A 27,585-nucleotide genomic window follows, 5' to 3' on the forward strand; every position below is an offset into this window, starting at 1 on the left:
AGTTCATATAAAAGAAATAAAAAAAAACATTTTTGTGAGAGATAAGTAGTGCTGCTAAACTAAAATGTGTGATATGAGACTGAGTATGAGAGTACACATGTGGGAAAGAGTGATGGGACGACAATTTCTGAATATATAAACCATGGATCTTGCCATTGATGGGGAGGCTTTCGCGCTGCAAGGATATGGATAACTGTACCATAGATGCAACCACAACAGAGGGGTTTCTGTTGGGAGGCCAGACAAATGCGTGCTTCCTGAAGAGGGGCAGCAGCATTTGCAGTAGTTGCAGGGTCCACAGTCGGGATGATTGACTGCTCTGGCCTTGTAACATCAACCAATATGACGTTGCTGTGCTGGCACTACAGCTGTAATTTTTCCCGAGAGCATGGAGCTCTACTGTACGATTAGATGACGATGGTATCCTCTTGGGTAAAATATTCTGGAGGTAAAATAGTCTACCATTCGGATCTCTGGGCGGGATTACTCAGAAGCACGTCGTTATCAGGAGAAACGAAACTGCCGTTCAAATGGTTCAAATGGCTCTGAGCACTATGGGACTCAACATCTGAGGTCATCAGTCCCCTAGAACTTAGAACTACTTAAACCTAACTAACCTAAGGACATCACACACATCCATGCCCGAGGCAGGATTCGAACCTGCGACCGTAGCAATAACGCGGTTCCGGACTGAAGTGCCTAGAACCGCACGGCCACCGCGGCCGGCCAGCAGAAACTGCCGTTCTATGGATCCGAGTGTGGAATGTCAGATCCCTTAATCAGGCACGTACGTTAGAAAATTTAAAAAGGGAAATGGACAGGTTAAAGTTATATATAGCGGGAATTAGTGAAGTTCAGTGGCAGGAGGAATAGGACTTCAGGTCAGGCGAATACAGGATTATAAATATAATAAAGGCAAAGGTCCCAAGTTCGAATCTCGGTCGGGCACACAGTTTTAATCTGCCAAGAAGTTTCATATCAGCGCACACTCCGCTGCAGAGTGAAAATCTCATTCCGGAAACATCCCCCAGGCTGTGGCTAAGCCATGTCTCCGAAATATCCTTTCTTGCAGGAGTGCTAGTTCTGCAAGGTTCACAGAAGAGCTTCTTTAAAGTTTGGAAGGTAGGAGACGAGGTACTGGCAGAAGTACAGCTGTGAGTACCGGGCGTGAGTCGTGCTTCGGTAGCTTAGATGGTAGAGCACTTGCCCGCGAAAGGCAAAGGCCCCGAGTTCGAGTCTCGGTCGGGCACACAGTTTTAATCTGCCAGGAAGTTTCACATCAGCGCACACTCCGCTGCAGAGTGAAAATCTCATTCTGGAATTACTTGTTATGTTGATGATGTGATTATAGCAGAACCCTCTTGGGAACATCACAACGACACATTTAATCAGTTTTTACAGATCATGAAAGAGCATGGGGTAACAGTAAATATAAGAAAATCCAAATTTGGGAGGCGAGAGGTCAAATTTCTAGGCCACATAATTTCAGAGAAAGGGGTAATGCCCGACCCAGAAAAACTGACGGCAGTCAAAAAATTCTGTACTCCATATAATAAGAAAACTCTCAGAGGATTTCTAGGCCTCACCGGATTCTATAAAAAAATTATTTGGATTGACTCTCTAGCAACACCACGCCTATGTGCATTGGCTGGAAAAAACATGCCATGGGTATGGGCTCAACAAGCCAATGACGAATTTTTAAAAGTGAAAAACGCACTAACAACAGCACCGATTTTAGCACATCCTGATCTAACACAAAATTTTTGTAAGGCCACTGATAGCGCGAAAACAGGTTTAGGAGTTGTTTTATTCTAAGAATAGGAACAGGCAGGGCTAAGATCATATATAACAATTGCATTTGCCAGTCGTGCACTCACAAAAAGTGAGAAAAACTATTCAGTCACGGAGCTGGAAGCATTGGCCATTGTATGGGGCTTCCAACGTTTTCGATACTTCCTATTCGGAAGAAAAACAAAGCATTAGAATTCCTGTTATCCGCCAAACTAACTCATGGGAGGTTAGCCAGATGGATGTTAATACTACAAGAATTTGACTTCACTATTACACACATACCAGGACCAGCGAATGTATTAGCAGATGCTTTATCACGATGTCCACAGGGTGCATCCAATAACATAGATTTGGAAGCAGCAGAAGACCAGTTTACAATATACTATATGAAACAAGTACGTTTCGAAAACTACATTACGACAGCATTGAAAAACATAGGCAAAGAACAGGACAAGGATCCAGAAATAATAGGAATCAAACACAAGTGGCAAAGTAAGGATTTTCCAGACATTTGACAGCACTATCTCGTAAAAACAATGTTTTATTTTTTAGACGAAATGTTGCAACGATTGAATGGTTAATTTATATCCCAGATGAACTAATTAATAAGTACATATGGTATACACATTTAAGTAATGGCCACTTTGGACCAAAGAAATGCTTTTTAAAAATAAAACAAACAAGCCATTTTCCTAACATGGAAAGACGAATTAGAACAGTATTAGTCAAATGCAAAAAATGTATGAGGGCTAAACACGTCACTTTCCAAACCAAACCACCTATGTTTCCAATAATCCATAAAAAATTAAAACAAATAGCTGCAACTGATTTGATGGGGCCACTCCCACGCACAAAAATGGATACATTTTCATATTTGTCGCTTTGGAACCTACTTCTAAATACGTTACCTTGACACCATTAAAAAGGGCAACAGGTCTTACTATAAGTAAAGCATTTAGACAAGATTTTCTCAGGCAAGTAGGTCGAATGGAACGAATAATTTCGGATAATGGCCCAGAACACAAATCAGTGCAATGGCAGAACACGTTAAAACAACAAAAAATAAAACCCATCTACATATCTAAGTACAAACCTGGCGTAAATCCAGCAGAACGATCTATGAAGGACATAGGCACATTATGCAGATTATATGCAGGCAAAAGACACACCACTTGGGATATATACCTTAAAGATTTTCAAGAAGTAATAAATGAAATGCCACATAGCACTACACTACTACCTCCAGTTACCGTACTTAAAAGTATTGAACCCCCAAACATAACCAGAGAAAGTATTAGATTTCCTATTGTATCAAGTAGACAGCACAAACAAGTCATAGCAACAGCACTCTGCAACATCAGAAAGGCAGCCATTAAAAGAAAAGAAAGAGGAGATAGAACAACAATTAAAAGAACATTCTCAGTAGGCCAGAAAGCATTTGCAAAAACACACCATCTCTCCAGCAAACAGAAACACAAAATAAATAATTTTTACGCTGCATACAAAGGACCGGTCATAATTAGCCGAGTTTCTCACGATAATGCTGTGGAACTAATGAACCCAAAAACAGGCAAAACATTAGGACTTCACCATGTGAGCCATATCAAAAAGTTTGAAGTTTAATTTTATTACTGGTAAATAATTAGCACAATATTTCAAGTTTATGTTGCAGATAAAATCGTCAGGAGAAAGAAAATTGAAGAGAGAGGAAGGTGTGAAAAAGAAAGTAGTTTCTAAAAAAACAAAAACAAAAATAACACCAATAGTAGCATAGATTAAGGTGAAGGGATAAAGCGTCGATAGTCTAACAGCACGAAATACTAAAATGCTATACACCACGACACTACACAAAAATAAAAAACGAATTTGAGAATTCTTGTAGAAGTTAAGACTCAAAATATCTTAGAATTGTAACATGGAAAGGGCGCCGAAATTTGTAAAGCTTTTTAAAAAGGCGTAAAACAATGTAGGTACTAGACATATGTTAGATCAATATAAGTAAAACTTCTTGTAAGAACCATTGTAAAAACTCCAGCAACAACCAGATGCAACGACCCACAAGTTGCAACGAGAGAAGTCTCAAGAAAGAAATGGACGTAATTAGCAAGAAACGATTGCTACAAGGCAGAAGCGTCGAGAGAAGGGAAAGGACAGTCAGACCAACAAAGTATCTGAAGTGGGCAGTGAATCTGCTGCTAAGCAGAACACGGAAGGCCAAGTGGGTCTTGGGACGACCCGACTCAGCGGAGTGAGCGAAAAACTTGGGCAAGCCACCACTGGCAAAAAAATATGTGTAAAAGTCACACTACTATTAAACAGCTGCAGTACGAAACTGAAGAAATGTCAAGTACAAACAATTTATCAAACTGTTACAAAGAGGAGAACTTCAAAGCGACTAGTTATCAATAAATATTCCCATATCCTGCCCAGAGAAGATACAAGAATCAAGTAAGAAGCAGAGGAAAAGCAGGAAGAACAGAAGTTGAAGATTTGCAAGATTGTGATCAAGAAAGAAAATGGGTGAAGAATAGATGACATTCCGAAATCCCTATTCTAATGTAATCTAATCGTCTGCGGAGTATCACAACGAAAAACGACCGCTTTCAGCGACACATAATGATGACTTTCACGCATACAAAGCCAGTAAACCACGAGATTCTGCATTCACAGCGCCATTCCGTTATGGGACCTCCACAACAGCAACACACAATTGCAAAGCCAACAAGGAATGACGAACGAAGCTGTACATCAAATACTTGCCCACATCCATCTCGCTCAAGTCGATCACCTTAGCGCAAAAACATTCGCCAACCTCATGCTTAAATATTCATAGGATCGTGTGAATGTGTGAAATCAAATTATGTGATGTAGGAATTGTGCAAAAGAAACATGTGAAAAACGAAATAAGTTAAGCACACCAGACAGCTAATAAACTACAAAATAACAGTCATTGACTATGGACTTAAGTAAAAAAAAAACTATCGATAAAAATAAGTCATTAGTTCTGAAATGGACAGTATACAAAGAACAAAAGTAAGGCATAATAATTACTAAAACTATATGCCACTTATTTTGTCCTCATAAAAATAAAAGAATAACTATATTTTACTTATTTTCTCCTTATAAAAACAAAGAATAAAAAATTATGTTGTTGGATGTTTTCCCATTTCTTAACATTTGTACCATTTGTTAGGATAATATCTCAATACTTGTGTATGTATACTTCTTTGTCAAAGCAATTCTTGGACATAATTCCTATTTGTTAGTGTAACAATGTTGAAATGAATGCCTAGAAACAAAAACATTTTACTTGTACATGACATTTAGAAAATGTGTTAGGAATAGATTTTACTTAATTACTACAGTTATATAAAAAAAAGTTTCTAAGAAAATCGATGTGAAAGTCTCCTCATTTTCGACAACAAACTTCTTAAAAAACAAACTTCACACTTAAATAAATAAAGAAAATAATTAAAAATTGATAACGATAATAGCATAAAAATATTCTTCTGTTTTCAATATAAACATTTTTGAAAAGAATGTGGAAAATTATAAAAATATAAATTAGTAATACAAACTAGCATAGAACCAGAATAACGTGGCTGAACAGTAGGCAACAAAATTTAGATAAAGGAATAATTTTTGACTGACTTAGACAACAACTCAATCATTGCCTAACTTCAGTGCAAAAATTAAGTTCGAATGGTGGTGATATGTAATGTTTCAGGCAAATCCAACACCTTCCATGAAAATCCTGACAAGATAGCAAATCCGACAGTATGTCACATAGCTCCTAATAAATCCTGACATTAAATTAACCAAAGTAATACAATCAACGAGTGAGCAAATGGAATACCACAGAATAACACAAGAACGCCTAAATGTACGTCATACCTTCCCTCCGTGAAACAGACACAGTTCCCAGGGGAGAAAAGAGAACAGAAGCCGAGAGCAGAATCGTGTAGGCTAGGAGGCCCTAGGATAAGGGACCGACACCCACGTTGCCAGCTGACCGCCAAAACCACCTCCCAGCACATGTTAAAAAATAGAGCCCTCCAGAAGAACACTATAGATCTTACGATAACACTAAAAGGGCCACTTCAGCGTGAGACTTTTTCGCATCTCTGTTACGTTGCAAACGTTAAAAACATTGCCCCACCACGAAAAGTATAACGTTTGTCATTGGATAGACAGAATTTTTGTAGGCGGAGCTTAAGAATAACATTGAGGCCTCGATTGGTCAGTTGAAAACACAGCCAGATAGATTTTTTAAAACCAACTTCGGTAAAATGTAGTAAGGAGAAGTTAGGAGAGAGTTGTTTCCGAGACGGCGAGATGTGAGGAGCTGAGCCGCCCGCCACCCCCTGACACTGCCTAAACACCGTCAAGGTAATGAACGCACGCTGTGCCGCATAACAGCACATAACGCTTCACTCAGAACTGCAGAAGTCTCATCTGTTACATCCCCTTTTTACGTAATACTAGGGTCGATCGTCAGTTAAATCTCATAGTGTTCACATTTGCTAATTGAAGTTAAAATCTGAAACGCAATGATTTTTCTGTTATATAATTATTGAGAAGCCACATCAGCCAATGTAATTTACAGCAAGTTAAATAAGTAATTAAAGATAATTGAGGGTCACTGTAAACCATTTTGATAGTTTTCTCTTTTATGAAACTTAACTTAAATCTAGATTATAGATGTGATATGGCATAGGTCATCCTTCGATCCATTGTAGAACTTGGAAACCCATTCAGGAAATATTCGTTCACATTTCTGTTGGATGCAGTTCGTTTTTATCATCCTGTATAAAAATATTTCATTTTATCAATAGTGCAATTTACAAACAAAATTTTTGTGAGTAGAATAAAATTTCCAATGGTAAACTTAACTGCTTTTTCGACGTTATTTTACCAGCTAACTAACAATAGGAAGGCCTTGAACCACTTCCACTAGTACTAAGATTCTTTTACAGAGAGTGCAGTGGAGATGACGCTGAAATCATTAAGTATTTGATTATATCAACGCTCGTCTCACTGAACTATTCTGAAATCTACATGTCATGTGTGGTCTGGCGTCTCCTTACGAGCAATAAGTTCCCTAAAAAACACGCTCAGAGCGTCGTTGTGCGAAAGTGGTTGGGAGACACGACTTAGAACAAACAGACACCACGCAGAATGTTAGAGGCTGTGTACTTTGGATACTAGGTACTGCTTAGGTAACGGTTTCAAGCATGACGTTTCAGTTCAACAAAAAACAATGACGGTTACAGATAAAGAACAACGCCCACATTATGACCAAAGATTTACTGATCATTTAGTGAAACTGGAAGAACTCCTTTCCAACAGACAATGGGACAAGGCTGTATCAACCAAGGACGGGACATGCCATATACAGAGGGGAGCGGCAGGGGGAGGGGAGGAGGGCAGATAGAGGTGGCACAGAGAACAGAGTTCCAGGGTACAAAGAAACACAGCAGAGGAAATACAGTACTAACCTGACTATAGCAGATGCTGAAAGTGACCATCATTCATCTCTTGGGACTTTTGAATCCTGGTCAGCAAGTGACTGAAGGCGGATCAAAGCTGGACTTCCGGAATTGCTGCTGTCTCATCCGAAATGTTCTGCTGCAGTCCATGAAGAATGTGAGAGTTGCTGTGATACACCTTAGACTGGAGGGATTCCTACACAAGGTAATCACACACTGACAGAGCAGGTGACCTGTGTGGCTAGCTAGGGCTGAGACCAGATTAATGCTGTTGTGGTTGGCAGGAGAGCCAACCGTATGGTTAAAGGAGGCCGAAATGCACTCGTTTTAGCTCACGCAGGCTGGCGTGAGGTCTGGAACATGACAAGGGAATTAGAATTGAGAAAAACGGACGTAGCTGGTGGAATACTTAACTTTAATCCATTCTTGGAGAACGTCGCTCTTTATGGTACATGATTCACAATATCAATAGTACGGATACTGGCGCCTTGCTAGGTCGTAGCAAATAACGTAGCTGAAGGCTATGCTAACTATCGTCTCGGAAAATGAGAGCGTAGAAGTCAGTGAACCATCGCTAGCAAAGTCGGCTGTACAACTGGGCGAGTGCTAGGAAGTCTCTCTAGAGCTGCCGTGTGGCGGCGCTCGGTCTGCAATCACTGATAGTGGCGACACGCGGGTCCGACGTATACTACCGGACCGCGGCCTATTTAAAGGCTACCACCTAGCAAGTGTGGTGTCTGGCGGTAAAACCACATTCCTCCCCCGCAAATCGGCATACGGTTGTGGCATAAGGCTTCCGCCCGCCGTGGGGAGGACCGCATGTTGACGTATGCGACGAAGTGGGGAGCCTAACAACAGGCGAGGCTGTGCCACCCGCACCCTGCCATTCGGACCGCGGGGAACTAGGAAACGCCTGAAAACCTGCTCCAGGGTGCACGCCAACATGCGGTGTATGCACCCGTAGAGAGACAGGAGGGGCCGAAGGGTCGACCTCCATCGGGCCGGGGCACCCGACGGGCGAAGACGACATATAGTCCGGAGCGGGCAAGTTTTCCATGTCGGAGGACAACTGGTCCCGGGAAGCGATCGGCGGCGCGTGACCCAGGGAGGCGCCCGACGGCTGCAGCGGTGCGTCCACTGCGGGCGTCGCCGGCGGGAGAACAGGCGGCGGCGGCGGCGGCGGCGGCGCGTCGCCATGGGGCAAAATGGAAGGCAGCGTCGGTAACACCTGAGGCTGAGGCGAGCCAGTACATGGGTCCCAGGGCGCCGACCGGACGGCACCGTCGCTGGCAGCAGACGGCGAGTGGCAGATCCCGTGCGACGACAGAGGCGCAGCTGATTGGGATGCCGATGCACCTCACCCGAGGCCCCCAAAACCAGATACATAGCGCGGCCGAGGCAGCGCCCTTCAAGCCAACGCCGTGAACCTCGATAGTGGCGATAGTAGACAACGTCGCCTGGAGCAAAATCAGGTGTCTGCCGCTGCACAGGAACCTGATGCGGCGGATGTAGCAAAGACATCAAGGTTCGATGTGACGACCGTGGAGCAACTCAGCCGGCGGGCGACCATCTCGAGGCTGAGAGCGATACGTGGACAAAAAGAGCAATAACGCGTCCTCCTGAGAATGCGAGTCTTTCAACTTCAACATCTGTGGCTTGAAAGTCCTGACCAATCGTTCAGCGGCACCGTTTGACTGTGGCAAAAACGGCGCGGACGTCAGATGTTGAATACCATTGGCCCTGCAGAATGACTGAAATTCTGCTGACATGAATTGTGGGCCATTGTCGGAAACAATAGTCTGTGGAAGACCTTCAATGCAAAAGATAGCGGATAACGCATGGATGGTGGCAGATGACGTCGTGGAAGACATCCGGACAACAAAAGGAAAATTACTGAATGAATCTACCACAACCAACCATCGAGCATTCGAGAATGGACCAGCAAAATCGATGTGTAAGCGTTGCCAAGGGGAAGTGGCTTTTGGCCATGCAAAGAATTTCCGCGGTGGTGCTGATTGTTGTTCGGCACACACCATGCAAGAAGAGCACATATTCGTAATCGCGGCATCGATTCGGAACCAAGTACAGTGCTGACGAGCAAGTTGTTTCGTTCTCACTATACCCCAACGTCCTTGGTGGAGAAGCTCTAAGACAGAGGACTGTAACGAACGTGGTGCCACGACCCTGGACTGATCATTATCAGAACGCAACAGCAGAACAACACGTCGTACAAAAAGTCTCTCCTTGTGAGCAAAAAATCGGCGAACCTACGGGTCCCCGATCCGTGACTTTGATAAGGGCCACTGCGTAGGAACACAACGCAGAACGGGAGCAAGGACAGGGTCGGCAGCTGTGGCTGTAGCTACACGACGAAAATCAATCGGAAACGATTCGACCACGTCATCGGTTTCCGCATCAATGAACATTTAAGCAAGTTCGGAGGAATCGAATGCCCTAGCCTCAGCAACAGGCAAGCGGGACAACGCATCGGCGTTTCCGTGCTTAGCAGTGGACCGATACAAGATATCGTAGCGGTACTGCGAGAGGAAAATAGACCAGCGAATGAATATCTGCGCTGTACGTGGAAGTACAGGCTTGGTCGGATGAAAAAGCGATGTCAAAGGTTTGTGGTCTGTGATTATGGTAAAGTGACGACCATACAAGAAATCATGAAACTTTGTAACACCAAATACGAGAGCCAATGCTTCTTTCTCGATCTGTGAATAATTTCTTTGAGCAGACGAGAGCAATTTGGACGCAAAGGCAATAGGGCGATCGTGCGATCCATCTTTGTGCGCAAACACAGCACCGATCCCGAAATCCGATGCATCCACCATCAAAAAGAGGGGCTTCTGGGGATCGAATGGCGTAAGGCAAGTATTGGAAAGGAAAGCCGATTTCATCAGGCGAAAGGCGCGTTCGCATTCCGTCGTCCAGACGAACGGAACACCTTTACGGCGTAAGCGATGAAGCGGAGCTGAAATGGAAGAGGCAAGCGGCACATATTTATTATAATAGTTGATTTTTCCCAGCACACTCTGTAGCTGCTTCAAATTCTGCGGCGAAGGCAGGTCTTGAATGGCACGAAGGTGCGTGGGACTGGGATGTATTCCTTGGGAACTGATTACATGTCCCAGGTATGGTAAGTCCCGAGCAAAAAACACACATTTGTCCTTCCGCAAGCGAAGACCATTTTGTCGCAAGACCTGAAATAATGTTCTGAGATTGGCCAAATGTTCTTCTTCCGTCTTTCCAGAGATCACAATATCGTCCAGATAATTTGCTGCAATAGGGACCGACGCACAAAAAGTTTGTAGATACTGCTGAAACAATGCAGGGGCGGATGCACACCCGAATGGCAGACGTTTGAATCAATACAAACCAAGATGCGTGTTAACCACCAAAACGCGCTGGGATTCTTCGTCCACTGGTATTTACAAGTACACATCTGCGAGGTCCAACTTCGAAAAATATTTACCCGGGCACAGTTTGTCAAAAAGATCTTCCGGGCGGGGTTAAAGATAAGTTGCAATCACTAGTTGTGGATTCACTGTTGCCTTGAAGTCCACACAAAGTCTCAACGTTCCGGAAGGTTTTGGCAAAATTACTAAGGGTGATGCCCAGAGAGGAGCCTGCACACGTTCAATTACACCTTGTGATTCCAAATCGTGTAATGTTTTTTTTGCGACCTCATCACGCAATGCGTGGGGAACATTGCGCGCTCTGAAAAATTTCGGTTGCGCGTTTACTTTCAGTTCCAAATGTGCTTTATAGTTCTTAGCGCAACCGAGGCCCGGTACAAAATTGTCTGCAAATTCTTCACATAGACGAGAAACACTGTCTGAAGGCACAGTCTGGGTCACTGATAGGACCTGATTTACTATAGACATGTTAAACAACTGAAATAAATTGAAACCCAACAAGTTCACTGCAGAAGAAGAACGAAGGATTTAAAATGACACAAGTTTTGTTTGTCCTTTGTATGTTGCAAGAAGGCTGCACTGTCCTAACACAGGGAGACCTTGCCGTGAATAACTACTTATGTAATGGCTTCGCCACAATCTCCAGATGTACTGGCCGAATTTTATCGCTTACAGAATCAGCAGACGCAGGCCTTACTGGATGCCCTTGGACAGCTCGTCCAGAGCCAACAAGCGATGCAAAACGATGCGGCAGCAGCCGCTTCATCGCTAACGCAGCCACAACACGCTGTTGCACCCACTTTACGACCTTTTGATGCTGCACTGGAAAGCTGGACGGAGTGGTCACGCCAATTTGGATCCCATCCTCGTCGCCAATGTTGTGGTTGGCAGGAGAGCCAACCGTATGGTTAAAGGAGGCCGAAATGCACTCGTTTTAGCTCACGCAGGCTGGCGTGAAGTCTGGAACATGACAAGGGAATTAGAATTGAGAAAAACGGACGTAGCTGATGGAATACGTAACTTTAATCCGTTCATGGAGAACGTCGCTCTTTATGGTACATGATTCACAATATCAATAGTACGGATACTGGCGCCTTGCTAGGTCGTAGCAAATAACGTAGCTGAAGGCTATGCTAACTATCGTCTCGGCAAATGAGAGCGTAGAAGTTAGTGAACCATCGCTAGCAAAGTCGGCTGTACAACTGGGCGAGTGCTAGGAAGTCTCTCTAGAGCTGCCGTGTGGCGGCGCTCGGTCTGCAATCACTGATAGTGGCAACACGCGGGTCCGACGTATACTACCGGACCGCGGCCGATGTAAAGGCTACCACCTAGCAAGTGTGGTGTCTGGCGGTGACACCACAAATGCTGCCACTCGCCCGAGCCACTTTTATTGGCTCCACCATGTACAAGAGCATAGTGCAGAAATGAGAACTGCACTATACTTCTTAATGCGTCCGTAGGGCTTAAGAACAGATGTAAGAGAAACACAAAGTCAAGGAATACCCACGGTGGAAATATACTGGAATTCTCCAGGACTTTGTAGATGCCACCACGCCTTCGGTACTCAGCTAACTGCAGTTTCTCCATAGAGATCTTTCGTTTTCTATAATTTTATGTAATTTTATTTTGCATGAAGTTGTTAATTCACCATCCAAAAACTACAAATATGCAAATATGTCGCTATGGCCCACTGTTTTCGCTGCGAGATTGCTTGTGCGAAAGCGTTCAATAAGTTCTAGTCTCTCACCATGATTGTAAAGTAAACACTCTAGTTGTCTTTCTGACCTATGTGAACTCCAGAGAACCTGCAGGTGACGTGATGAGTGACTGATGTCTCCCTGACATTTGTACTGCGGTTATAAGCAACAACAGTTTCAGTCCGAAGAGACAGTGAATGGCTTTTGCGATAACAAACAGAAGTGTAGCCCCTCGAGAACAAATTGTGTCGTTTTTTCTACTGTGACCAGGAGGTTCCTAAATATAGCGATGGAAGATACACACGAAATCTCATTAACTATTCATGTGTTCCTATGACTTCTAAGCGAAGAAATTCTCAGTTTCTAGACCTCGCCCGAAAAACGACTCTAATGCCAATCGGAAACGTATAGGTACGAAACAATCCTGTATTTGTAATAAAAGCCCTGACATACACAATAAAATTTAATGAATAGCAGACGAGTTTAGTCACATTGACCGTAGTCTAGTAAAGGCTGCTCTCCACAACTGTGTTATTGCTAACAGCAGTGTCTGCTGTATCAGCTGAGTACACAGCAACAACATGTGTGCACCGGCGACATTCTGTCTGTTGCAGCTGAATCCATACGACACAGTTGCCAGACAGCCTTATAGGTCAGCTATTCCCGCAGATCAACAGGTTTGTTGTTACTCGACCCGAACTGGACACAATGATGATCTGTAATATCTATCACGTATCTCTTGTGCTTCTTGGACTAACGATCAACCTTAAGGTAAAACATAGAATGATATACCTGTATACCTGTTGTCATTAGAATGAAACTCGTGGCAATATGTTACACATACTTCCTAAGTCTATATTTAGATCTACGTCTTCACCTGGAGCTACAGCTACCTATACACATTAACAGATACGGTGACCTGCGCTAGAAGTGGGGGTGTTTATAGTGTACCACTGTCATTTTCCATCCTTCCAAGAAAATTCGCGGATGGTGCACACAAAGATTCTCTGATGGCATCCTTCTACGTCTGTATTTCTGCTATTTTATCGTTTTCGTCGCTAAGCAAGCTGTGTGTGAGTGGAACTAGCACGTTTCTTGAGTCTTCTTAGGGCGTACACTCTTGGAATTTTAAAAGCAAACGTTTCTTTGTTGCAAAATTTCTCTGTTTTTGCGTTGTTTATTGAACTGTAACAGGCAAAAGTTATTCACTCATTATTAAAGACTTCAGCTACTCACGGCAGCCATCTTTGGAACCACAATAAATATCCGAAAGAACTAATTGACTTGTAATGGAATATAAACAAAGATATAGCAAAAAGGAAGCAATCATACAAAAAGTTGAGCACTAAATGAGGTTGTTGCAATGATGCCAGGCTTCGTACTAAAGTGATCTATCACTAACACATCCAAAGGTGTAAGCATTTAAAACTTCCCTGTCTTCAAAAGAAACGTCTAAATGCAACGCTAATGTGTGTATAACGAATTGTATAATTGACATGTAATCATACATAACAGTTAAAATCTATAACCAGAGAAGTATATTGCGTTTGGCTACGTGCCGGAGAGCTGAGAAAGTGTTGAAAAGATTCATTTCCTTAAAGGTGAATATGTGCAACCGGAGCGGTAGCTGAGGCGTTAGTCAAAGATTACTCTAAACTCCCGAAGCGTGTAGCACAACGCATGTGTGTGGGTGGCTTCCTAATGTTGCTCCGCAGTGGAATTCACACACCAATAAATGATTAAACTGACCCTACCATTGAAAGCCTTTGCCTAGGGATTTTCATGAATCTAAATATTGGGTTATGGTTTTACTTCAGTTTAACGCATCAGATCAGTCATCCTTATCGGTATACTACTAGAATGAGTCACAACAGAATGCAAAAATTGTACGAATATGAAATGCACAATATCGAGTTATATACTGCTTGTAATTTCGAGATTGGTGGAACACATTTGACTTTAGCCACATTCCTCTGATATAAGATGTACATAAAGTTGGTTGACACCGACTAGCGTTGATAAATAGAATACCTACACCCCAACTGGCACTTTCAGAAAAAAGCTCAGTGGACAAGCAGATGGAACTCAAACCGCACATACTGCGACTGTTTTCCTGTCCACTGACCTGGAATGTGCAAATCACCTGTTGAAATACGGACAGCAGTTGTACTACACAGGTGGTTCACTAGTTGGGACGTTGGCCGCTGTGCAGATGTGGTGGTGGTTGTGGGTGGATTTGGGGGAGAGGACCGTAATCGAGGTCATCGGTCCCATCGGGTTAGGGAAGGATGGGGAAGGAAGTCGGTCGCGCTGTTTCAAAGTAACGACCCCGACATTTGCCTGAAGCGATTTAGGGAAAGCACGGAACTAAATCAGGATGGCCGGACTCTGGTTTGAACCGTCGTCCTCCCGAATGCGGGTCCAGGGTGCTAACCATTGCGCCACCTCGCTCGGTGTGTCCAGATGATGTACGCCCGTACCTGCAATTCCCTTTCTACTCAGAGGACGCAATATGCCTTCAGCAAACTCCTAGGGCTGAAGCTGCCGCAGTACAAGACAGAAAATGAGTCAAGATTTCTGTTTGCTCATTATCTAGGAACAGAAATTCGACTCACGTATTGCCCACTAGAGTAATCTCCCTTAAAGATGCACTTCAATGTGTGTCATACTCCACACAAAATAATCGTCACTCAAGGAAACAGAATCAAAATTCTGTCTGAGAGAAACGGCTAACTCGTTCCCTGTATCGAAAGCAGCTTTTCTTGAAGTGTGACCGGCAGCTCCTGCGGTATGGCTGTCGCCACCAAAGTCCTTTCTAGCGATCTTCAGAGGCGAGTGCCCTCGATAGCTGCCTACAGGGGAGTCTTCTTTTTCTCCCGGCATTTGCCGCTTCCATACGGACACGCGACACCTAAGTTTGTGCTCCAGGTGACGATCCCAGCGGCCGTTACAAAAACATTACCTCCCACCACATGGGTGACGAATCTGCCAGTGAAGCACCTGAAGTTCATACTGCTTTCGGAAGAATTTCTTGAATGCTCCATTTCCGTTCCTTTACGCGTCTCTGCTGTTTTGGTTGGAGATGTGCTCCTGCATTGCTGCGATTAGTTTTCGAGGTCCGCTCGTGAGCGTTGTTTCTGACCTCGCACATTCCTTCGCACTAACAGGACGTCCTTTAGCATTCTTAGTCCCCCGAAGCTCGTTCTCCAGGTTTTTTCACTTCGTCAGAGATTACCTCCCACCCGCTCTATCCGCCCTACGGAGGATCTGCTGCCTCTAGCATCATAAACCACCGGCGTCATGCATTCTTCTCGTTGAGGTTACTAAACGTCCACCGCGCGGTCTCGGGCGCCTTGCCAGATTTCCCCCTACCCCGTCAGAGGTTCGAGCCCTACCTAGGCATGGGTGTGTATGTGTGTTGTTCTTAGCTTAAGCTAGTCTAAATTAGATTAAGTAGTGTGCAAGCCTGGGAACCGATGACATCAGCAGTATTTTTTAAATAAATATCCGCCCTGCAGAGTACGATAATATGCTACTCAGCCCCTCGTTAGCCGACAGCGGCTTCTGAGGAAGGCGAGGCCACTTGGTGCTTTCTATTAGTGTTCAGCCTTAATTAACTTCAAGACATGGAGTATCACAGAAATTGTTAGTGCGATATTGATTCATAAATATAATCTAATGTAAATATAAATCCACAAGCATGTTAAATGTATGGTGGAAAAATCTTTCCTCCTTACAGTAAAAATTCACAAGATTTAAATAAACTAGAAAACCATACAGTGAAAAATTGCTCTGTGCCAGTGATGTAGTTTTCCACCGGTACTTTGACGCAACAACTTTCTGTCAGTACATCTTGCATCTAATTATTTTATATAAGTTCATCATGTTTCATGGGTATCTTACTGTGTCGTACATGTGTGTTTGGTATACCCGTAGGTAGTATTGTCACAATATTGCGTCATCATAAGGATCATCCATACCACTTGTCACTGCATCAAGAACTTCGTGGCGCCGATTTCCATAACCGGGTAGTCTTTTGTGAAATAGCACGGCAATAAATGCAAACGACCCCCACATTCTTTCCTGAGGTACTGTTTTCCGATGAGTCTACATTCACAAATCAAGATAGCGTTTACCAGCGTAACATGCACTAGTGGAGTGTATACAATCCCCACTGGTTACACCAAGTTCACCATCAACGTCCTTTGTCGGTTAACGTATGGTGTGGCATTGTGCGAAACAAACTCATTGGTCCGTATTTTATAGACAAATATCGAACATTTTTGGAACAGTAACTACCGGTGCTACTGCAGAATGTAGCTCTGGACGTTCGACAACTGTAGTATATATATAACCTATTAATGTGTGTATTGTTGAATGGAATGTGAATGTGGGGTTTTAGTATTTTATTTAATTTAATTTATATTTTATTTTTAATTTGATTATGCACTGCAAAGATATGCGAAGGCACAGATCGTTCTTAGATTTTGCTGACATAATAATGTAGCGTGGGATCCCGTACAACTATTGAAATTACTTAGCCGAATCCATGCTCAAGAACAGTTAATCAAATATCAGTATCCCATGGATCATAAATGAAAGAAATAATATCGCCAATCTCCAGCGTCGTCTGTGCAAAGAACGCAACGTTAGGCTCGCTGCCGGCGCTCCATCTGAAATTCTTTTAAAAATGATGGGACAAACAAACGGTATATGTGGTGCAGGTTACAGTTACAATTAACAACAGCAACACTTAACACATATATTGGAGCTCACTGCTCAAATAATAAAATGTGTACACACCTTATTATGTAAACCGCGCACAATGGCGTCCTATCCGAACAAGACAAAGCAAGATAGTGTCTGGCGCGTTTTGTTTCACGCTGATACCAAAAAGAACAAAGATAATAATAATAATACTTATGTTACAGACAATGGTTTTTCTTTATAAACGCATTAATCCTTGACTTTCAGTAAAATTTCATTTACACATAACAAATATAATTGCTTAATATCGTGGAAAAATATTGAATAATTTATTTTTCTCCTAATCAAGCCATGAGACGTTCTACAACGTATGACCCTTGCCTAGCGTATTACGCAACTGAAGCACTGAAGGTATTAGACCATGTTTACAATGGTCGGTGGATCGGAAGAGGTGGCCCTATTAATTGGCCCGATGGGTCGCCGGATTTGAAGTCGCCGGATTTCTTTCCATGGGGATATTTAAAAGATAAGTTGCACCAGCAGGTGCCAATACGACGCGAATACATAGTCGACCTCATCATAAAAGGATGTGCTAATATTCCCACAGATATGCTTCTGCCCTGAGTACGGTCATTTGAAAAGCAGATTCAATAAGTGTTTGGAAGCTGGTGGCACTCTGTTTGATCACTTACTCTAATTATAAAAGTAAAGTAGCGTTCACCTCGATCCACAGCCAGTGGTCCGTCGATATTTCGGAGGAATACAACGTTGCGAATGGGATTTCCAATTGGTGGTTATGAAATACTGGTTCGTCCTACCCTCGCAGCATGGAGGTGGGGTCCCATTTGTCACTGGATATTTGAGGGCCATTGAGTAGCAAGTAAATTACGATTGTGTGCCCATTTCTATTCCTCCGATTATAGCACCATCCGTGGCGAAACGAAGAATATGCCTCAGACAAAAAGTAAGTACGAGGTTTTGCCACAGAATCGTAATCTGCAATAAAAAAAACAGGATTTTCCATTGATGATTTCAAAATTGCCCATCGCCACCCACGCACGGGGTGGGGTGGGGGAGGGAGTCGAGTGTGATATTACTGCCCGCATCCCGTGGTCGTGTGGTAGCGTTCTCGCTTCCCACGCTCGGGTTCCCGGGTTCGATTCCCGGCGGGGTCAGGGATTTTCTCTGCCTCGTGATGGCTGGGTGTTGTGTGATGTCCTTAGGTTAGTTACGTTTAAGTAGTTTTAAGTTCTAGGGGACTGATGACCACAGATGTTAAGTCCCATAGTGCTCAGAGCCATTTGAACCATTTTTTGTAGTATCACTGGATCTCCCCCTCCGACACAAACAAATTGGAATTGTAAAATTTTTTTGATCCGATGTGTAGTTTTCGAGAGGAGCCACGCTACTCATCCCTCTGCCCCTAATGTAAGGGGCCAAGTTCACTTACATCGCGGCTGAATTCACCAACATCAATTAAAATTAAGCCAGCATAAAATATGACTGGCACTGTAAGTATTTTTGTTTGTTGTGGACAGGAAAGCTACACTCTTAAGTAGCTCTTGACATTAGTTGACATTTTTGGATTCGGCTGTTAGTTGCTAGGTGCATATTATCATAAAATATGACTGAGAACCGCGGGCAGGATGAATACTTGAATAGGGCCGAATGCGGCCGGCGGGTCGCAGTTTGACGACCATTACTCTAAAAGAATAGGTATTGTGAAGGAATGATTGACATTCAGTCCTCCGAAAGCTAATTTTTCGTAATCATGATACTCACAGAGATCACGCAGAAGTGCAATAAAGAGATACAGTACGAGCCATTAAAACATCAGTTTCCATTAATATCAAATCTCCTGCTTGACCAAAACGTCTCGGTTACCCTCTATTATGATTTTCTGCTGGAGTATAATCAATCCAAGTGCGCATACAATGGCGCCTAATCGACACGTCACCAAACCAGTTGCATCCCAATGTTCGTCTACACCTACATACATATTCCGCAAGTCACTACTAGTCATTTCTTTTCCTGTTCCACTCGCAAATAGAGCAAGGGAAAAGCAACTCTATATGCCTCTGCATGAGCCCTAATTACACTTATCAAGACTTCGCGGTCTCCTCACGCGAAACGTCGTTGGTGGCAGCAGGATCTTTGTGCCGTCAGTTTCGAATGTCGTTTCACTAGATTTTTTTCCATTTAGTTCGTCGAAAAGAACGTCGCGTTTCCTCCCGGAATTCCCATTTGATTTCTCGAAGCAGCTCCGTAAATCTAGCGTGTTTTTCGAATCTACCGCTAACAAATCTAGCAGCCCGCCTCTGAATTGCTTCGATGTCTTCCTTTAATTCTACCTGGTTCGGTTCCCAAACGCTCGAGTGCTGCTCAAGAATGGTTCGAACTGGTGACCTACATGCAACCTTCTTTGCAGATGAACAACATTTTTCTAAAATTCTCCTAATAAACCGAAGTCGGCCATTCACCTCCATACTACAATCCTTACATGCTCGATCCATTTAAAATCGTTTTACAACGTCACACCTACATAGTTAATCGACGTGAACATGTCAAGCAGCACACTGCTAATACTGTATTATAACATTACGGGTTTGTCTTTCCTACTCATCTGCTTAACTCACATTGTTTTTTTACATTTGTTCATCACACCATCTAGAAATTTTGACTAAGTTATCCTATATTCTCCCACATTCATTCAAAGACGACACCTTGCCGCACACCACAACATCACCAGCAAACAACCGCAGACAGCTGCTCACCATGTCTGCCACATTATTTATGTGTGTGTAAAATAACAGCGTTTCTGTGACACTTCTCGGGGACACTTCTCGGCATACTCCATCGAGAGCAATGTACTGGATTCTGGAATTTTTATTAATTTTGGACTGCAGAAATTTGCGCATTCTCTTTTCAATCGAGAGTGCAACAGCTTTTGCTTCCTTAGCATTTTTATAATTTCGTTGTTAAACCATGGTGGGTCTTTCCCTCCTTAAACCATTTACTCGGCACATACTTCTACAGAGCTCGATGTGCAATTCGTTTAAGCTTTGCCATAATTTCTCTACATTCTTCATACTGAAACTAAATGATGACAATTCGTTGTCTAAGTCGCATGTTAGAAATTGATTATCTGCTCTTTTCCAGCGGAAATACACTCTTAGCCTTCTTGTTTGATTTATTAACTTTAGTAACCATACTTAGATCTGAAACTTCCTAGCAGATTAAAACTGTGTGCCGTGCCGAGACTCGAACTCGGGACCTTTTGCCTTGATAGAGCACTTGCCCGCGAAAGACAAAGGTCCCGAGTTCGAGTCTCGGTCCGGCACACAGTTTTAATCTGCCAGGATTTTCATATCAGCGCAGACTGCAGAGTGAAAATCTCATTATGCATACTTAGAACTGTTATACGCGAGGAGATAACTTACATGCCACAGTCAAATTCGACCTCTATAGAGACAGTATTTTTGTCAACTTCAATGAAGACTCTCCCTCCTGTGACTACTAATCTGTCTTTTCGATATGGTTCCATGAATCGCTAAATGTCTCCGTGCTTTATATTTCGCGTTTCAGACAGCACTCAGCCCCGAGAATAATTTGAGCGCAAGAAAGTTCCTGGAGAGCAGTAAATTCGGAAACTTTGTAACGAATAGTTTGGCAATTTATTGACAAAATTTTGACAGTCGAAGGGTCATTACTCTGAACGCTATATGCGCGTCATTTGGCGAGTATACAGAGAGTACCACAAACTACCACCTAGCCTTAAAACCCCAATGTTCTATATGCTACGCGAGTAGCTTTATTGAAAGCTGATACATAAACAAAGGCCTCACATGTTATTAGTAATACATAAAAGATATTTCAGCTTCATGAATAGTATTATTACAGAGAGTAAGAAAAATGGTGTGCCTACATAAAGGAAGACGTAAGAAAAGGGATGAAGAGCACGAGACGTTTCGTGCCTGAATTATTTAGAAAAATGAAAAACGAAATTACTGAAACAATGACATACATTAGTAGTGGTATAGGGTACAATTTGATCTGTGCCTCTGAAGGAGAGCATTAACGAGTGACACGATGTAGTGGAACGTACAGCTTGTGGAACGAATGTATGAACGTTATCTTCCTCACAAGGGCCACTCAATACACACAAACTTTGCGCCATTCAGGTATGACACTAAAATTGAAATATACACGTCAATCTGTTTAAATATGTCACGCAAATGCTGTCTTGTAGTTGTGCGTAATTCCCAAAATGTATCAGAAATTGCTTCATTATTGATTTTGCATCAGATAAATGAACTAATTGGCAGTACAATACAACAGTAACTATGTAATGGCTACTATACTGCTGTAGGTCCTACACTGTATTATTGTTATTGGTGGCTGTGCTCGGAGATAAAGCATTGCCGGCCAAACGTCTTCGAATTACTGTCATTTTATATATAATGAGTGGTTTACAAACAATAAGTGTAGTGCACACATTTTAGCTTGGTTGATACTAAATGAAGGTGCAGGATATGGGTGAAGCAAGTGTCGCTAGGGTGAGGAGTGCTGCAGAGGAAGCATGCTTTTTAACAAGTTTCTAACCTCAATATGGATAGTTAGCTTTTTTACCTGAGGAAAAGTTGTAGATAGCTCATACGATGCACAGAGAATTGTTCCATCATTATGTAACAAAATATTGTTACAGTTAAGCGGTCAATCGTCTCATTGAATCACTAGCTTGTCGTTTAATAAATACCTATATCAACTAATATCATTACCTTTCGTAATTTTAGAAATAAATGTGTCCGAAGAAAATTAATTTCATTCTTAACTTCAGTTAGGCGATAATGTTGATGATGGTGGTATGCGGTGGTGTTGCGAGAGGGGGGTGGGCGTGGGGGGCCAGGAAGGGAGACCGAAGCTAATATCTGATGGGTCGGGACCACTGTTCTAAACTGGTAATTTTAATTCACGTTATGCTACTTTCTTTCTGCAGGCCGAGGACGTGCTGGTGACGGTCCAGCAAGGAAGCCTGCTGGGACGTACGGCCACGAGCGTCTACAACACGTCCTATACGGCCTTTCTGGGAATCCCGTACGCCGAACCTCCCGTTGGAGAGCTGCGCTTCCAGGTGAGTTCTCTGCTTACAGTCGTATCCCAGCTTGTAACCGGGGGAGCTCATTCTGAATGATCTCTCTGTTTAGCGAACTGCATTCGTGTGCTTGAGGACGTCAAACGGGTCATTCATGGGGAGAATGGGTCTAATCCCTGTTAGATTTAGTTTTACACGATATCCATACTTTAGGTGAATGACACGTTGTTTCTTCCATGCTTCAATCTATCATTACATCAATGATGAATAATATTAACTCCTTCCGTTTCATACTGACTTCATGAGATGTTAGAACTTTGCTGCCGAAAATATGTATGATAAACGGATAAATAAAGTTCGCTGACAGGAATACCGCCCCGAGACATGGAAGAAGAATGGATTTCAAGAGTAAATAGTCAAATATCGGAAAATTCATACCCATCTTATACCCATCTTATTAGGCCACCCACAGTCCGTCAGAAACCTTGTTCAAAAACTAATAACAGGGGAGTAAAAACTCTTTAGCAAATCCTTATGAGGTTGACCCGATCAGTAGTACTTTCGCAAGACCTCTTTGTCTTTATTGTTTCATTCCAACTAAAATATTCCCAGGGAATGGCTCAGAAGGAACAGCGGGACAAAAATCAAACGAAAAGAGAATGTCAGCTAAGGTGATCACGAGAAATATTAGAAAGCTAAAGTAATGAGAGCAACTTCTAGTACTAAGTAAGATAATGGTATGAGTGGGAACAATAATGAAGTGAGAAATTACGAATAAAGCATTATCTGCAGCAAGTGAATCGGAACCGTACCGATTATAACTATTAGGGAGCGTAGAATGTATACAAAGAAGAAGTGAACAATGAGTAGATCCAGGTAAATATGGTGCAAGGGAGAGCTGTCGCGTCCCAAGCGTGGGTTTTGCGAGGGATTGAGCGACACGGTTCGTAAACGGGAATTAGCCGGTTGACCTAATTGAGAGGGAGACTTTTGATCTGGCTAAGATGTTAAATTCCCTGGTGTGAAGGTACAAGGCTAGGATGTTGGTAGAAGTAAACTCGTATGGACGTTATAAAAGTTCTAATTTATTCATAAAGAATACAGATCACCCTAACTGCGTAGTGATTGTACCTACAGAATAGCCAAGCCCATTACAGAGACGGTGACTGACTTCCACCGTTCTGGCTGCCTGATAGAACTTTCCAGCACTTTGCTGCCCACACTAGCACCCTACGTCAGAGTCCCGCTGTCGCTGCCTAAACGCTCATCGGCGACTATCTCCAACAGTCTGCCTGCAGCCCCCCTCAGCCCAAGTCGGCTGCTACTCACGCTGACTACCGTCGCTGCCTAACCCCGAGAGAGAGAGAGAGAGAGATCCCCGGAGCGGCGTGCCTCCGAGTTTTGTTAGCTCTTCCCCTTCGACCCCGCCAGCGCTTGGCATGACGTAGCGTCGAGTGCAACTTTTCCTTATTAGGGATTGTTTTAGTATTAACTTCAGTACTTTTCTTCAGAAGCTAGGTGGAGGGGTAGAGGGGCCTCTCCCTATATAATCACGCACTGCGTCCTGAGCCCTTCATTGGCTCCTCATGACGTAGTGCGGTCCCCACCTAGGGCCCTCTTTCTTTCTCTCTCCGCTCCCAGACTTCTCCCTCTAGCCAAGAGTGTTGATACTGCAAGTTATTGTTTATTAAGGGACCTGCCCAGAGCGCCCTGTTTATCTTAATAGCTGAGTCTGCTTCCTTGCTTATCACGCGCAGCTGCCTGGCCGCTTGGACCGCCGCCTCGGCTATCTGGCTGCGTCGTTATCTTTTGTGATCCCTCTGACACGCCTGGCGTCCCCTGTTAACTCTATCTCCCCGTATGATTTCTGGTGTATCGTCTGAGAACAACTGCATTTAGACTTGGCTTTTCTGCGGTTACAACACCTCCCCCGCCAGGGAAATTGGCGTTACTCCTCAGAGTAGCGTCAATTGTGACTCTTTTATTTTTTTTTTCCATTACATGATTTACAGATTTGTTTATTACATTAGCATCTGATATGTTATATTTTTCATTTTCATTTAGTAAAGTCAAATTCATTAAACATACAATAATACAATTACATTATACATGCCTAACATTCAGTTATGTCAAAAGCATTTGCATTAAAATCAAAAGACACTTTCATTGATACATACATTCACATTTCAATTAGAATTACATTTCAAATACAGTTAAATTTCAATTACATATTTCAAATACAGTTACATTTCAATTACACATTTCAAATACAGTTATTTAACGTCTGTTTCTGAAAGCGACCGTATCACCTTGGTCTTTTCCATATCTTTCATAAATTACTATCTCTTCAGTTTCTTTATTACTGTGTCTTCTAGCTGAACTAGTCTCTGGGTATTGGTTCACTATGGTATTTCTTATACATACTTTACCACAACAATCACTGTCTTCAAAATATTTCCATATACTTTTAAAACAGTCTTTACAACATTTACAGTTTTTACAACAGCATGTTATTATGATTAGAATAACTATTGATATGGCTACATACGTAGTTATGGAGTAATGTGTGAAGTACCTGGAGTACTTCATTTCCTCCTCTTGTCTCTCTACCATCTTCTGGACATCATCCAGTCTTTTTCCTGCGACTTTCAAGTCGTCTAACTGTGTTATTACCTGGTCCAATGGCAAATCTAATGCTAACGTTGAGACATTCCTTTTTTCCTTGTTTACCACGCAACAATCGAATTCTAGATTGATCTGCGGAACTATGTCTTTCTTCGTCACATTACTCTGAATCACTCTATCTGTTTGTATGAACACTCTAGTGCCATACCCCTTACATTTACTGTAAAAACTAATTTTTCCTACCCCTTTTATTACTAGGTCCTTTGGTGGTTCCCTTCCACATAATACTGTTAAGCCTTCTTCCTTCGGTGCTACATATAGCCATTCGTTACTGTTTAGATGAGTCCAAAGGCTCTGATTCAGTGCGACTATTTTTCGCACACAATCTTCCGGAATTTCTCTTACCGGTTGCAACAATTTGGCTTCGCACTCTTCGTGGTCGAATGTTGACAGCAAGGCGAATGCTTGTTTGCACAGTCTCCTATTTTTACTTAGCTCCTTGCATTTTAGTTCCTCCGCTGAAAGTTTCGCGTACTGCCTTTTGGATTCATCTATTAGTAAGAATTCTTTCTCTGGCTGTATGTACACATATTTACCTTTCATGTTTGGAATTTCTTTTGGTAGTGGGAGTACTCTATACAAATTGAAATTGTTATTATTTATTAATGGAATATTAATTACATATCCTAGTATGCTACCCGAGATGAAAACATCTAAATCAATTATTCTTAACAATAGATAACCTGAGGACTCCGTAAGAGGAACAGGAAACTTTACATCTTTTAGTTCTTCCCGTATTAAACTTAGGTATTTTACAATTTGGACTGGATTAATTATATGAGGCTGTAGTATTCCCTTCTGAGCATTTACAATGGCATTTATCATTTGTTCGTATTCCTCTTCGATCTGACCAAACACTGCCGATAGTTGTAATACTTGCTCTGTTACTGTGGCGAAGGACGCTACACGTTTAAACCCTATATCGGTTTCCTTCACGTATTCCTTCATGAATCGTTCTAGTCTTTGCATACCTGTCTTCAGAACGTGCTCATTTGACTCTAGTGTATATACCGTCCTGTTTACTCCCGTCAATGTGGCTCTTACCACTGCCACCTGTTCCTTTGTTAGCCTCAACAACCCTTCTGAGTTTTTCTCTATAGCGTCTATTCTTTCCTTATAGTATGCTGCATCTGCTTCGTCCAACGTCCCGAACAGTATTTTACTTACCTGCCCGACGAAGTTGAATACTCCTCTCTTCCTTCTGGTCTCGTGTTTCGTTAGCTGCTGTACTAAAAGTTGCAATCCTGTGATTTTTTCCACATGATGAGTTACTTGTTGGTCTAGTACCCTGCATTCTATTAATCCTACATTTAATTGTGTTAGTGTTTCTCGGCACCTTTGTACCGCTGCCCTACCATACCTCTCTGCATTCTGAAACCTTTCTGTTATTATATCTAGATTTACGTATGTGACTATTCTCCATGTGGTACTGTATATTTCTACCTGTCCTCTATTATCGTAATATAGTCCTGATGAACTCGGAAATGGCGTCACTTGGTACTCATTTGTTGCATGCTCTGATGCAGTGATGTAGTATGCTGTTATCCCTATGACGAATTTTACGTCCTGCCACTTGAGTGCCATACCTGAAATTTAAAAGAATTGTTTCAGCCTGTTGGCATGTACTTTTGTTTCCTTATTTCTTTTAACTTTTATTACTACGTTAGGACCTTCCACTTTTACTACTTCAAATGGACCTCTCCATTGTGAATCTAATTTCCGAGATCTACCCCGTCTCACCGACTCATCGTGCAGTAATACTTTATCTCCTACCTTGAAGTTTTTTGGATTTTGTTTCATGTCATACTGTTCTTTACTGATTTTCTTACTTCTTATAATCGAGTCTCTGGCCACTCTGTGGGCTTCCTGCATTCTCGCTCTTAGTTTATTTACATACATTTCATAATTGTAACTTACCTGCTGTGTTTCTTGCTGCAGTACTCCTGGTATGTTAACCTTTCTTCCGTATAGTAATTCAAATGGTGTGTATCCTGTGCTGCTGTGTGGTGTAGTGTTGAACACAAAAATTGCATACGGTACCCATTTGTCCCAAGAACTTTGATCTCCTGTTACAAAGTGTCTGAGATTACAATAGTTCTATGACTTCTTTCTAGTGCACCATTTGATTCAGGGTGGTACGCTGTAGTATTTATACGCTTTACCTTCAACAATTTACATACACTTTTAAATACATCACTCAGAAAGTTAGACCCTTGATCTGTTAATAATACTGATGGAATTCCATACCTTAATACTACGTTTTCCACAAATGCCTCAGCTACTGTTTCGGCATCTTGTTTGTCAATTGGGATTGCTAAGGTAAATTTACTCAGATCGTCTTGGAATGTTAACATGTACCTTTTTCCTCTATTAGATACATCTAGTGGACCCACTATATCCATCGCACACTTTCCGAATACTGTTTCTGCTGTGTCTGTAATTTCTAAGGGCATCCTAGTTTTCATTTGCGTGTTTTTATTCTTTTGACACGATGGGCATTTCCTAATGTAATTTTCAATGTCACGCTTCATTCCGCGCCACTGCTTGTATGCTTTAATTCTTTCGAGTGTCCTGTGCATTCCTTGGTGACCTCCCAAGGGATTGTCATGCATTTCCTTTAGTATATTTTCTTTTTCTTCGGGACTAATTTCCTCACCACTATCCGTTTCCTGTTCTATTTCACTCGACACTTGTGCTTGCCG

At 42.5% G+C, this 27,585-nt stretch overlaps 1 protein-coding gene across 5 annotated transcripts in view; it reads left to right on the plus strand.

The window, feature by feature from the left end:
• The window catches only part of LOC126354065 (juvenile hormone esterase-like), a 285,547-nt gene that overhangs the window by 61,617 nt on the left and 196,345 nt on the right, over nt 1-27,585 (plus strand). Inside the window, exon 2 of one of the 5 annotated variants that reach the window (XM_050003440.1) lies at nt 22,103-22,237. The exons of 3 other annotated variants lie outside the window; for them this stretch is intronic. In XM_050003440.1, coding sequence (XP_049859397.1) covers nt 22,103-22,237 — 135 coding nt within the window. Of the gene's footprint in view, nt 1-13,080; nt 13,171-22,102; nt 22,238-27,585 lie in introns of those variants that run through there. One more of the 5 variants, XM_050003437.1, reaches the window with a different exon arrangement.

Source organism: Schistocerca gregaria, chromosome 3, assembly GCF_023897955.1.
Source record: "Schistocerca gregaria isolate iqSchGreg1 chromosome 3, iqSchGreg1.2, whole genome shotgun sequence".
NCBI classification, from domain to species: domain Eukaryota; kingdom Metazoa; phylum Arthropoda; class Insecta; order Orthoptera; family Acrididae; genus Schistocerca; species Schistocerca gregaria.